This window comes from Pempheris klunzingeri, chromosome 16 (assembly GCF_042242105.1).
Source record: "Pempheris klunzingeri isolate RE-2024b chromosome 16, fPemKlu1.hap1, whole genome shotgun sequence".
NCBI classification, from domain to species: Eukaryota; Metazoa; Chordata; class Actinopteri; order Acropomatiformes; family Pempheridae; genus Pempheris; species Pempheris klunzingeri.
In genome coordinates, this window is record NC_092027.1 from 9,997,192 (window position 1) to 10,011,303 (window position 14,112).

Sequence of the window (14,112 nt, forward strand, 5' to 3'; positions counted from 1 at the left end):
TTACACAGAGAGCCCACAGTGCTGGCACAAAGAAGACCCGGCATAACGCTGGCTTTTCCACTAAAATCAGTCTGCTGGAAGCACAAGACGCTTGATGTGTAACACAACAGAGATGGCATCCCCTCCTGCCAGTTCACAATTTTTACACTGATGTATATTCAGCTCTGTTACTACCTTTGCTAACGGCTTAAAGGTGGAGCAGCAACAACAATGCTCCCCCTGCTCTGTTTTGATTCGTTTTATACAGCGAGGAAGAATGACGGCACAACATTCCCACCTTGAACAGGCTTTGTAAAAGGGGCCACAGTTGTTGCAATGGATTTAGATGGATCAAATGGTGTGTGTCTTTCACATCAGAAAGACACACACCAGACACACTTTGTCAGATCAAAGTTGAATATTCGTGCACTGAAATTTGTAAATTGTGGGCAGTTGATGCGTAATGTGATATTTTGGGTCATTCTTTATTTCTTATTCATGTTTTCTTGGGTTGTTCTTTTGAGATGTGGTATCATCATGAATATTTTCTCTCTGTCTCTCATGTTTGATACAGCACTACAGTCTTTTTCACTCTTTGTTAAAAAAGGCTTTTCTAAAACCAGACACCTGTTTAATCATAATATTTCTAGGATTTGGAGGAAGCCCTTCGATTATTTATCAGACACTGTTTTGGTTGTTTTCTTTTGTGTGTGTGTGTGTATGGGGTGTATTTGTATTGTGTATCTCTGTATACTGTCAGTGTGTTTCTTTTGGTATTAAGGACACGAGTTAATACTTTTATCACTACGTAAATGTCTTTCCTTTTGGTTTGACGATTTCCAACACATTTCACCAGAAGAACGTCTCAGTTTATTGTTTATTCAGTTTGTTCCAATGCAGCAACAGATTTCAAACTGATGATGTCTGCAGTGCGTGGTACTTAGTTGATGTGCAGGAAGAAACTAAATGAGGATTTAATGAAGTTGGATTATTTTTCAATAATGTAAATGATTAGACGCAACTGGTGGAACTAATCTTTTAATGTGGTCATATTACAGTGCTTTTTATCATTAATTATGATCACGTAGAATTCAGTGAGATGTAATTGTTGTTTAGTTCATCAATCCTTATCGGAGAATCGTGTGAATGTTTGTGTGTTTGCTGTATTTCCTCCATATCGACGGATTGCTTAGTTTGTTTTAACTCTTTCACTGACTTTTACGAGATACTTTTCTGGTGTAATATGTGATTTTGTATGCTGACATGTGTTTTCCCGTTCTCTGCACTTGTGTGATCCATAAGGACCTCTTCTCATTGCCAACCCTTGTCTCCTGACAGCCAGTTTAACAATAATTAATTACACACACTCCTTGCAGTCTCTGTGTGTGTGCTTTCCATGTGTGAAGCTGTGCTCCCTAATGACAGTTTTATGATTTATCCCTAAAATTACAAATGAGAATCCCGCCTCCCCACACACACACACTCAAATGCAAGCACCATATAACAGTTGACCACAATTTGCTCACCGCAAAAATTGGTTAAGGTGACATCATCAGTGAGAGAGACAGAGAGAGATCCATTTTTAAAGGAGCTTTCTTAGACGTGACCACACACACATGGTATGCTCCACACACAAATTCACACACAGACAGAAAAGGCTCTAAGGACCATAGCAGGGGAGCTGCGTGCGTGTGTGTGTCAGTGTGTAAAGTTAAAATCCAGACAGTCATTCCAGAGGCCAGACTATTGAGTCTTATAAACTCTCAGGTCACAGATTATTGAAATAGCAGAAGAGATATATAGTCTGCCTGTGTGTGTCTTCTGTTTCACTATTTTACAAAAATATCACAAAATACAGAGAAGACCAAGAAATCCAGACACACACATGAACACACCTGCACGTGTATGTGTTTTTGTGCATAAATGTCTATGATTTAGTGAAATGTGTGTAAAAGCTTTGGATGCACTTTGTATGCTTATGTTGAGCAGCGTCTTTGCATGTGTGTGTTGTAATGCTGATTTATTTCAGCATCATTCATAGCTCCTTTGGGAACTGGACCAGCAATTTCTTGGCAGCTACTTCATTGTAATAGTCTAACATACACAAAGATGGTCTATTGTGTAGGTTAATCCAACAAAATGTACCTTGTTTTAACCTGCTAGCCCTCAGCAATTTGGCTAGGAATGATTGGACAGCCTTAGAAGTTCAGACCTATTCCATCAGAGAAACTGAGTAACCTGTTTTTATACTCCTCTGACCCACCTGTGGGCCTCGACGCACACTTCAAAATCAAGTTTTATAGACCGTGGGTTTTAGGGTGTTAGTGTAGCACTTTCAAATTTGCCTTTGCAGATGAAAACAGCTAGTTTGTGTCATGCTGAGTGAGTCACAGTTGGAAAATGGGTTTCTATCACTTGTAACATTTTCTGTTTCACTGTCTTTTGTGTGCGTCATAAAGTCAAAGAGTTAAATTGAGCTTGAAAGCAGAAATTTGGCTGTTTCAATTTGTAGACCAGTTAAGAAAATCTCCCTCGGTGGAGTGCTCTCTCTCACTCTCCCTTCTCTCAGTAGCTGTCGGGGTGCAACTGAACAGCAGTCTGAAACCGAAGTGCTCAGTAGCCAAAGACCATGGTTATACTGGACAGATCAGATGTTCAGATCTGTGTGTAACTGGTGTCAACAAGTGTTCTGCCTTTAACTTCCCAAAGGGGTAAACAGCCCTCCTACAGAGAAACACAGGCACGCACACATGCAAACACACACAGTACAGTGCTTCCCAGACCCTGTGTGGTGCAGTAATCCAATGTAGTTATTCGAGGTCAGACTCCTCTAATAGACTTTTAATAAAGTTTGTGTGGTGGGGGTGTGTGGGGGGGGGACTTCTGTGCATGCAGGAGTTATGCATTGATATTTGGGGGTATGTATGGGTTATGTTTACTAGTGTCATCCACTGTTTGTTTCTGAATCAGTGTTTTCTGCAGAATTATGTGCTGCTGCAAAGTAGCACATAATTAGTAAGCAATATTGTTTCCATTTTTAACTTTTGCCAAAATGAAAACACTCTTATGTCTTAATTGTGTATCGAGTATATTTGAGGGAATAGTCTGATGCACTATTGCTTTTTATACACTAACAAACACACAAACGCAGGCAGAGACATAAGAATCACTGTCAGCGCTTGTTCCAGTCAGTCACATAGAGTGATTTAGCCTGCTGTAATATCAAAACTCACACCATTACACACACACATCTACAAACAAGCCAAGGGTCATGTAAGGATAGAGCCAAAGTAAGGGGAGTGGAGGAAGAGATTGATAAAGAGGCAGCATCAGAGACGATGGAGGGAAATATAGGGTTGGTAGCAGCGAGAGATTAATTGAGAGAGCGAGATGAAAGATGGAAAGATGGGGAGCGCACCAGACACAGGGAGGTGTGCTCACATTAGTCTGTGTGTGAGAGAGAGGGAGAGCATTATAGAGGCAGCTATAGAGTGAGGGAGTAGAAAAAAAGGGAGGGAGGGAGTCTCATAACGAGGGAGAGGTATTGAAATGTGAACCTCTGATTAAGTTTGACATTTAAGATGACATATTTTGCATGCTGTTACCCCATTACAAATGAGTCCTACACTCTAGGAGTGTGTGTGTGTGTGTATGGGTGTGATTTTCTTGATCCGTGGAAGGAATGAATTGGGCCCCTGCTACACAACAGATGAAGACTGTGTGTGTGTGTGTGTGTGTGTGTAAAAGTTCTGGCATTGATTAGGGGCCTAGCAAGCAACTGAAAGCTTTTAGTCTTAAAATGGCAGGTGGACTCTGTCTCACAGTGATTTTATGTTGTCCTCCTCTCTCTCCCTCCCCTCTGTTCGTCTCCCAACCCCCCCCCTCCCTATCTTCAATTAGACTCCTGCCTTTGCAAAATCAATTCAGGGCTGTTTCTCGCAGACTCTTTTTCCTTCTTATCCCCGTATTTCTGGAAATGGAAAGACACGTCCGTGCTCCCATCCAGCACTCGAACCAAGCACCACATAGCAGTGTGCACTTGTGTGGCCGATTCCTATTATTATTCCACCGCTCTAAATAGGCTCGGTTTCACGGACTGATCTGTTTTGTCTGTGTGGGTACTAAAACAGTCACGTGCATGCTTTCATTAATATTTTCTTCAGCTGCTTTCATTCACTGACACGTAACCTAAAGCTACAAGCCATTCCAGCGTGACTGCCATTTCGTGCATCAGTGGCCTTCCTAGAAGTAATAATCTGTGACATTTTCATATAAATAAATGACTGCTGAGTGATGCAACGGTCATGAAAGCTTTAACATTTTCAACAACAACAGCTGGTGTCTGCCAGGTCCTTCTAGGGAAAATTGTTTTTTTTATGGACAGGAAGTGATATGTTTCGGGTTTCTGGCACCAACTTCAATTTCAATTTGCAGTATTTATTTGTAGACACAATATCCGAGCATAGTCACCATGGCGGAGTATACAGAAAATATGATTTAATTTAAATTTAATTTGTGCCAAATTTTTGCACACATTGGCTGTATAGAAGAATCAGAATCAGAATCAGAATTACTTTAATAATCCCCAGGGGGAAATTGCTTTTTGTTACACACAGCTCCAAAAGAATAAGAATAAGAATACACTTCAAACCCAATAGAAGAACCAATTAGTAAATTAATCAAATAGTTGACAGAAAATAAATTTTCAATGATTTCAATAACATCTGGGAATTCAGAACACAACATCTGGGAAAGAATTGTTTGATTTTACCAGTCGAATGAGACCAGGAATATCACTGTGGGTTGCAGACAGCTATTATGCGGCACATTGTTAGAGGGGCAACCAGCTGGACGCCTGACCTGATGCACAACTCCATCTTGGTGTTTTGGACAAATTTGACCTAAAGCATCCTAGAATCTGTTGAAAAGATTTAAATAATGTTGTTTTTGTTGTTCCACTGTTTGTTGTTGAAGATGAGAAGAGGTCGTCTGTAAAATGCCCCTCTCCAGTAGCCCGATTGTGGCTGATAAACACAGTGCTCTTTCTGTTGGCAAAACTTAAACTCACTTTGGAAGTTTTGAAGTAGATTTTTAGTCATCCACTCTTTGAGGGTGCTTATTAGTATGTGGGGTTCATCGGCTCCTTGCCTCCTGTCTTTTTTTCTCTCCTCCTGCACACCCTTCCTTTGCTCTGGTTTCTGTCCATCCATTTCCCCAGACAATCTCCCCTTTTTCTTTTTAAATGAAGAAAATGCATTCTCTTCCCTATCTATAACCTCTCCCTCCCTTCAAGCTCCTGTCCTTCTTCCTCTCACAGACAGTCCTCTGCTAACAATACTCCTCCTCAGTGTACCCCCACTTCTCCATCAAGCTATCTTTTCAAAAACCTGCAAAAGATATCATGAAATGGAGGAAGAGCGATAGCAGTGCAAGAAACAAAGTAAAGACAGTTGATGAGAAGCAGGAAATGTGGGAACAAAGACGGAGACAATAATATGAAGAGACACAATGACGCAGATCGAGAAACAGAAAGAGAAGCTTGAGAGATCCCTCTGTGTAACAAGACCTTGCCTTTAGCATTATTTCTTCATATGTTGCACATTAATCCTTTGTTTATGAAAGACTGAGATGCCAACTACAGCTGTCCCACGGGAAGGGGAAGAGCAGAGCTATCTGAAGGCAGCAGAAATATGTGACTGCGTTAAGATTAGCTAACAAACCCATCCATTACACTGACTTAATACTATGCATTTAGAGAATTAGCCTGGAGTCAGTGGGTGGAAATGGGTGAGATCCACCGGTAATCTATTTTTCCCATTAGTGAGACCTAACTTAGTTCTTTGAACACTAAATTTTAGTGGTTATGTGATGATACTGAGTACATTATGTTTTTATGTGAGTTGCACAATGTTCACGCAACTTGAATGTTACATGAAAGACTCTTTGTAGTGCATGACTAATCATGGTCTGACATCCATTGTCCTTTATGGTCCTGAAATGATTGATTAATCAATTAATTAGTAGAGTGACAGAGAATTAATCCCCACCATGATGTAATCCAATAATTATTTGAGTTATTTATTAAGCAATAATGTCAATCATTTGCAGGTTACAGCTTCTTAAATTTGAATTTTTGGTGTTTTTATATAATTGCAAATTGAGTATCTTTGAGTTTTGTACTTTTAATTGGACAAAACAAGCAGTTATCTCTGGCTTATGGAATTTATCACCGGAATTTTCGCTGTTTTCTTACATTTTATAAACTAAATCATAATTGAACATTATCATTAGTTGCTTGTGAAAATAAATGTTTCTTGCAGCCCTGCTTGTAATGCCGATGGTAGTAAGTACCTCTTGGTTTTAGCAGTACCCAACTGAAAGCAACATGATTTGATATGAAAACGTTTTGACTTATTGGTTAATTGCAGGGATGATTAGCAGTGTAGCTGTGATGAAGTTAAGTAGCTTAACAACAAGTTGCATAGAATATATAACACAATCAAAATTCTGCAACATGTTTCCCCTAACTTGACCACCCTGCTCTCTGTGCATCCTTCAACAGATGTCTTGGGGTGATTATTGGCAATTTCAGATAAAAGCTTCACTGGCGTTGGGGTTAATTGTAGTTGATGGAAATGATTAACTGTCACATTTATCCTTGCTATGGTATTGAGGCCATTGTGGTGTATAGGGTCTAATTGTTGCTAGTAGCAGTAGTTGTTATGTGGTATGTTGTGGTGGGTTGTACCTAATTGTAGTTGATAGTAATGGTTCCAGTCTGTGTATACAGCCTGAAGCAGACAAAGGCTGTGCTGCGACATCGAAACACACACATACACACACACACACACACAGATGCCTACACCCAGAAACAGACACATACGGTACGGCCTTGCTCCACACACCCCTTCTTCTTGCCCACATCCTGGAGCTTGCAAGTAGCACATGAGATGTATGCAAATGAATGCGTGATGCCAATGTAAATAAGTCATAGATGATACTACTTCCTGTTCTGCTGATTTCACACTTCATTAAAATCATTCATAATTGTCTTATTATCATTTTGATTAACTTTTTAAGTCACCACAGAAATCATACAGGGCAGATGGAAACACAGTTAGGTCAGTCAGTGCTTCTTAGGTCAGGATTTCAGCTTCATTGCTTTACCACAACGATCTGTAGTTTTCCACTGTGTTTATATGTGTGTGTGTGTGTGTGTGTCTGTGTGTCTGTGTGTGTGTGTGTGTGTGTGTGTGTGTGTGTGAATGATGAATTCTGACTGGGTGTGGTGAACATCAGATGAGATTTTCCTCTGCTCCCTGCACTCATGCAATCACACACACATGCACACACACATGCACATTCAGACACACTCAGTGAGTGCCAGGGCTGGTCTAGGCGTTGGCCCTTGCAGACATAAATTGCTTTATTTTAATAGTTACATGGTAGAGAAAGAAGGAAAGTAAAAATGTTAAAATACTAGGAAGGCCATAGGGAGAAAGCCCTTGCTGTGTGATCTTTCGTCTCTTTTTCTGTGTTTGTTTGTGTTTTTTTTTTTTCTCCTCTCTTCCTAATCCACTAGATTACTCTACAGGGCTAAAATATGGTCCTTTTTAATATGTTTATGTGTATCTACTTGTGTTTGTTTATGGTCATCTGATTGTCTGTTTTCAACTACATTCCCTTTTACTTCTCTTTCTTTAGAAGTGTGTGTGTGTGTGTGTGTGTGTGTGTGTGTGTGTGTGTGTTGATTCCCTCATGCTTTAACTGTTTGCAGTTTGCTATCAGTAAATAACAATAAGCGTTTATCTCTCACACTAACACAGAGTTAGTCATAGGGTCGCACACATGCTATCTTGCTTCCACACACATCATCAAACATGAATTACTCGCTCATAAAGACACACACACACACACACACACACACACACTCACACACACTCAGTGTCATATTGCATTGATCTAAAAGTGATCAGTTTTTGGCGTCTATCAGGCGTCAGCTGGGTTTGACTGTTTATTACCGAACACACACACACACGCATACAAACACAGCGCATGGGTCAATGAGTTGACTGTGTTTACGACTGAATATGAACTGAACGACCACAAATAAACACAAGCTTGCACACGCACGCTCAGAAGACACACACACAGTATCTGTGTCTCTGTCATGACTGTTGTGAACAGAACAACCACAATTGTTCTCTTTTCAAACAAAAGAAACATTATGGTTTAACATAAAACACATGGTTGGTTATTTGATGGCTTTGTATAGTGATTATAAGGGAGAGAGGGGAGGGATGGCGGGAGAAGGGGAATGACAGAGGGAGGGAGAGGGCAGGAACAGAGAGAGAAATTTTAATGACAGAATTACTCAAATTATTGTACCAATTATTTTTGCATGCAAAAGAGGGCAATAGAGAATAAAAAAATGTCTGAAACGCGAGGAAAATGCCTTGAATAAGTGCTTTTTTACTTTGAAAGAGGTATTGTACTGATTATAAATGAGCATGGTGTGAGAGAGGTTGTAGGGAGGGAAGAGGATGATGAGAGGGTGTAAAAGTAAACTGGGATTTGAAATAAGAAAGAAAAGCAGACAAAAAGAGAATAAAGAAGAAAGAGGAAACCAAAGGACTGGAGGTGACACAGATAGAGTAGGAGAAACAGGGAAAGATGAGAAAAAGAGAATTTGGAAGCCAGAAAATGAATGAAAGGCACACAGAAAGAGATGCAAGAAAGAAAGAGAAATTTGGAGTGCTGGAGGGGATGAATTGCAGTCTGCCGCCTCCCTCATCCATCTTACTGATATGGGGTGTTGTGGTTTGATGTGGTTGTCTGTTGGCCATTCTCCCCGTCTCGCTCTCCTCTCGCCGTCTCCCCCTCTTCTCACTGTGCCTCACCCTCTCTCTGCCACCCCTCCTCTCCCCCGGCCTCCCTCCCAGCCTCTCTGATATGGTTTGGGTTTGATGTGGTCATGTGTTGGAGATTCTCACGGATGGTTTCCATAACGATAAAAAGATTCACTCCCTGCAAAAAAAAATGCCAAAAGTTGCACTTAAGGATGCAACGAACATCCCAACACACACCCCTGAAAACTCTCTCGCAGTTGAGATGTTTCTGATTTGTTGGGGCTGTTTTTCTTTGACGAGGTTTGTGGTTGAGAATCGTCACAGATTTCTGCGTTCAAAGAAGTTTGTAAATTGAATCAAAGCTATTCTGCGCACATAAATCATTGTGAGACAGTTACATTTGTGTGTGTTTGTGTTTGTGCATGTAATCTTTAGTATATTATTTGAGTTCTGTAGACACCTTGTATCTCTTAATGTTTGGATTTTGAAGGGATTATGAAAATCTGCCTGATATTTTCATCCCACAGTTCCTTCATATATGCATAAACAAATCACAGTCCGCGGGCTTTAATGTCAATATATCATTTGAACAATAAAACAACAAATTAACTTTTTCTGTCTCTCTCCCTGTCTCTTTTCATCTTATCAGAGATGGTGAGGAAGAAGAATCCCCCTATCCGGAGTGTGGGTGGTGAGGAGGAGGAGGAAGAGGAGGGGAGGAGGCCAGCAGGAGAAGAGGAAGAGGAGGGAGAGGAGGAGGGGAGAGTAGGAGCAGAGGCCGAACGTATAAACCGACCCTCTGAACCAGAATCCTCCGACCGGATCAGAGGAGATGAGGAGCAGGAAGAGGAGGAGGGAGAAAGTGAGTGCGTATCCTCATCTGTCTCTCCGTCATCCGTTGGTGATCGCTACAGCAACGAGGAGAGAGGGGGGAGGAGAGGAGGTGGGGGGAGGGCCAAACAAGGAGGAGTGGCGTTGACTGACAGACCTGAGAGCCAGTCGGAGCCTGAGGATGGGGAGAAGGGGGTAGAGGAAGGAGAGAGGAACGCAAGAGACACTACTCCTCTCCTCTCTGCTCCCCACCTCCTCCCCAGACAGGAAGGAAGGGAGGAGTCGACAACTGACACCCCTCCACTTTCCTCCAGCCCCTCTCCTAAGCTGCAGGACTTCAAGTGCAACGTGTGCGGTTATGGTTACTATGGCAACGACCCTGCTGACCTGGTGAAGCACTTTAGGAAGTATCACCTGGGTCTGCACAACCGCACACGGCAGGATGCTGCCCTCGACACACACATCCTGGCCCTCCACAACATGGCTCCCCAACATACACCGCTAGGTAATTCCAGCTCTTAATGTGTTTGACTTGCATTGAGCATTATTATATAAAACATTTAAACAAAGAAAATAACATGAAATACATAATGAAATACTTAACATACTTACATAAGAATCGATGCTCAAGCCTTTGACCACACTGACACACTTAAAAAGGTTAGCAAGTGTACTGGAAACAAATTCTAGCTTAAACAGGAAACAAACAGTTCTCAATCCATTATGTATTAACATTAAGACAAAAAGGGATGTCCCTGACTACAAGTTTTAGTCGTAGTTGATTCATTAAGTCTGTAGTTGATGGCCTTGATTAATGTTCTCATTTGTGACATTTGCTTCCGTCTTTTCCTCACAAGACAAAAGAGCTAACTAAAATACACCCACAAATCGCTAGATTACCAACTTTGGACGCATTTACATCTGATTTTTAAAAAATGAGAGCAAGGGCAGGTCATGCAGTGACGTGTGAAGCTTGTGTGGTTGCACACCGCTGCTCTGTCCATCGCGCTGAACGAAGTTGAAATCAACAGACATACAGACAGACTGAACACATCGCTCGTGTCTCCCAAAGCTTTTTTTTTCCCCCTAGCCTAAAACACCAGGCGCTGAAAATGCACAGCTGGGAACGCTTGAAAGCGCTTTTGAGGTGCACTGTTTTTTCAGCTGCGACAGTCCGGTTGCTATGATACGGAATATCCGCAGAAGTAAAAATGTCAGCACAAGGTAGAGGACTTGCTCTGCACTATTTTTCATGTTGATATTGTGGTAGTCCGGGGAAGTCATCTGGTACAGACATGGATACCCAAAGACCAACAGTAGTAATTTCTCAAACAAGTCATTGTAAGATTAGACATTCAGCAGCTCCATACCCCGAATGGAATAATCTTCTGTTTCAAAACCACATTTTACACCGATTATGACGATTCGACAGTGAGACCTGCAGTCGAATAAGGTTTCTTACATAGAAATGATGAATAGTTGACTATTTCAGGTCTGCATGAAAACAAAACAAGCCTAAAAACATTAGCATATGAAGCCAGACTGTTTTTTGAAGCCCTGTTTCATTACATTGTAAAGGTACATTTATGTGCAGGGTGTACCAGTTTCTTGTATGAACAACTTGTTGATTATTGATCTAAAACTTTTTTTCAGAGGTCATGTCCTTGGATTTTGTGTGTCTGGCAGCCAGGCCCACCTGTTTGTTTTTATCTACTTCTACAAATCTGACCCCTCCTTGTGTTTCTGCCCCCAGATATAGGACAGGGGCAGAGAAACCAAGCCAAAGAGTTGGGGAAGACAAGACCAGATGTACACAATCAACAGCACAGGACAGTTATGATGAATGGCACATATGATGTACAGGTAAGCACTAACCTGAGAAGAAGAGAAGAAATACAGTTAAATAGACTTAACATACATAACTTTCCATAAAGCCTAATAAATACATTCATGCATTTTATTCACGCATGCACAAAAATGCATATGCTAAAAAGACAAGGACCAAAAAAGCTGCGTAAACAAAGAGGCAGTGATCGTGCTACCTCTGCAATGAGTAACAAGAAAGACAAAACACAGAAGCACTGAATCAACAAACCCTGTATACTGCATCTTATGGTGTGACAGCACTGAATTAATTGGAAGGAAGTTAAAATGTTCAAAGGAGGAAACGAAGACTTATTCACTAAAGCTCTGGTTTATAACATCCTGTTACCTCCGCAGTCCAATTAAAAGCCTGCACTACTGGAGCCGATGCCCCATAGTAACAGTCGATTTCACAATCCTTTTTACCTCCACTCTTAATAAAGACCTCATCATAACTGAAGTTCTTCACTTTGGGTATTTGCTGTCCCCTTATTTGGTTTTATCTATCAGGCTTTTTTTTTTTGCGCGAGGATCACGTTCTCAGATTTGGTGAACCTAATCCCATCAGCCTCATACTTACAGTCACTGCAAACAGGTTCTGTGTTCACTGGAGTTCATAGAGGCCAAAAGGACATTAGAATTCACAAAAAACTGAAATAATTTACCACATAACAACAATGTCAGGTCCATGAATACATCAAACATGAAAAATGTGGGTTGCAGTATTCAGATTCCTGCATGAACCTGACATAGTTTATCAGAAAACTTGAAGAAATAAGAAATTTTGATCCAAAACAGATGACGCAATGATTCAGTATAAGCATTATTTTTTGTCATAAATCCAGGCCCATAACTAAAATTAGTAATTTTATTGGGTCAAACAATCTGTGTCTGATTTATAACATAGTGTGATTTGGACAGTGAGGCATTGTACTGCAAGTTATAAAACTTTATAGACTGACAGATGGACGGACACGCACCTGGCAGACAGGCTACACACATGTGTACATGCATGCTCCAGGGCACGCACACACACACACACACACGCACACACGCACGCACACACACATGCACACACACAGACACAAACAGGTACACAGTCTCTTTTACAAATCACCTACAGGCATGTGCATACATGTGCACTGCATCATAGTCACTGTGCTTTAAAATACGACAAATGAAAGCATATCCTGCGCTGAGCCCTCATATTCTGCCCTCAATTTGTAAAAACTATTACGAGGGCTAGTATCTGGTGGGAGCTGCTTGCTGATAAATTGCAGGATGAAGTCAGGAATGTGGCAAACTTTCAGGTTTAACACATAATTCTTCAAGATAAATACTGTCCATATACTTAAAGATGATTATATTTTACCTTGTAGTTATATACCATCAGATCACATTAAAAAGTCAGATGCAATTTGCACCAGCAGTCTGGACATCAACACATCAACCTGTTTGAGGATAAAAAATATCCTCAGTGATTAAGTTTTACTTCACTGATTATTGCACATTAAATCAGGGAGAACTAATCAAGTAGAAATCAACAGTTGCCGAATGAAAACGTGCACATTTTCCACTTGACACTGTACATAGTTTACTGTCCCTGGTCTAGTAGACAGTTGGCACAAGTATTCACATGTCCACTATATTTATGAAACTGGCATTTTTCAGCATGCAAACAAATTAGTTCCTTATGTAAACATATGCAGGTCTTTCTTCTTAAGCTACTTTTTAAATGATTGGATATACTGATCTTTGATCTTTAAAACTCACCTTTAGGGGCATATGTCTCATTTTTAAACACATATATTGGAATATATGCTTGAATGCCAGTTATGAGTCTTTGTAAGGCAGTAGGAATGTGCAGTTTTCATTTTAAAATTAACTGTTGCTAAAATAGTAAAACTGGAGGTGTCTGGCATTTGACATTTGTAAATAAGATGGTTTCAGTTCAGTAGAAGACAATAAAATGCCATTGAGTTGCTCCTATGCAGCAGGAAAATGAACCCACCATCAGAAACTGTAGACTTATTGATAGCATTTTTGACCTAATCAAAATGAATGAATATGTATACTTACAGAGTTGATATTTCAAATTTTATGAAAACCAGCAATATGTTCTGTCCATATCTTGCAGCTTAGTTAGCAAGCTGCTTATACCATATTAACACACAGTTTTTAGTAGCATGAGAGGCCGTCACATTCCTTCAACAGGAAATATGGCAGTCAACAAATAATTTTTTCCACAACTGCATTGGCTGTAATTACTGGGGCCAATAGTGCAAATACATTTTTGAAAATACCTAAATACATGAAAATAGTTTTAATGTTCATGTTTCATTGTGTCGGCATAGTTACAATACTTACCTTACTTTTTTATAAATTAAGGCCCTAAATTCTCTACATCTGTACTACTCCAGTTTTGGTATCAATTGGGTCAAGGATCAGGATTTTGAGTGTGCGTGAACAGTAGGGTTTTGTCTGAAAACTTTAAACAAGATGATCTAATAAACGTGTGTGTGTGCGTGCGTGTGTGTGTGCGCGCGTGTGGACGGAATAGTCGGAGTTTCATTTCACTAAAACCAGGAGT

General features: G+C 40.5%; 1 protein-coding gene across 1 annotated transcript in view; it reads left to right on the top strand.

Moving 5' to 3' along the window:
• Positions 1 to 14,112, top strand: part of trps1 (trichorhinophalangeal syndrome I) — a 90,700-nt gene that overhangs the window by 19,174 nt on the left and 57,414 nt on the right. The window contains exons 2-3 of the mRNA XM_070846693.1: positions 9,478 to 10,164; positions 11,413 to 11,522. Coding sequence (XP_070702794.1) covers positions 9,478 to 10,164; positions 11,413 to 11,522 — 797 coding nt within the window. The remainder of the gene's footprint in view (positions 1 to 9,477; positions 10,165 to 11,412; positions 11,523 to 14,112) is intronic.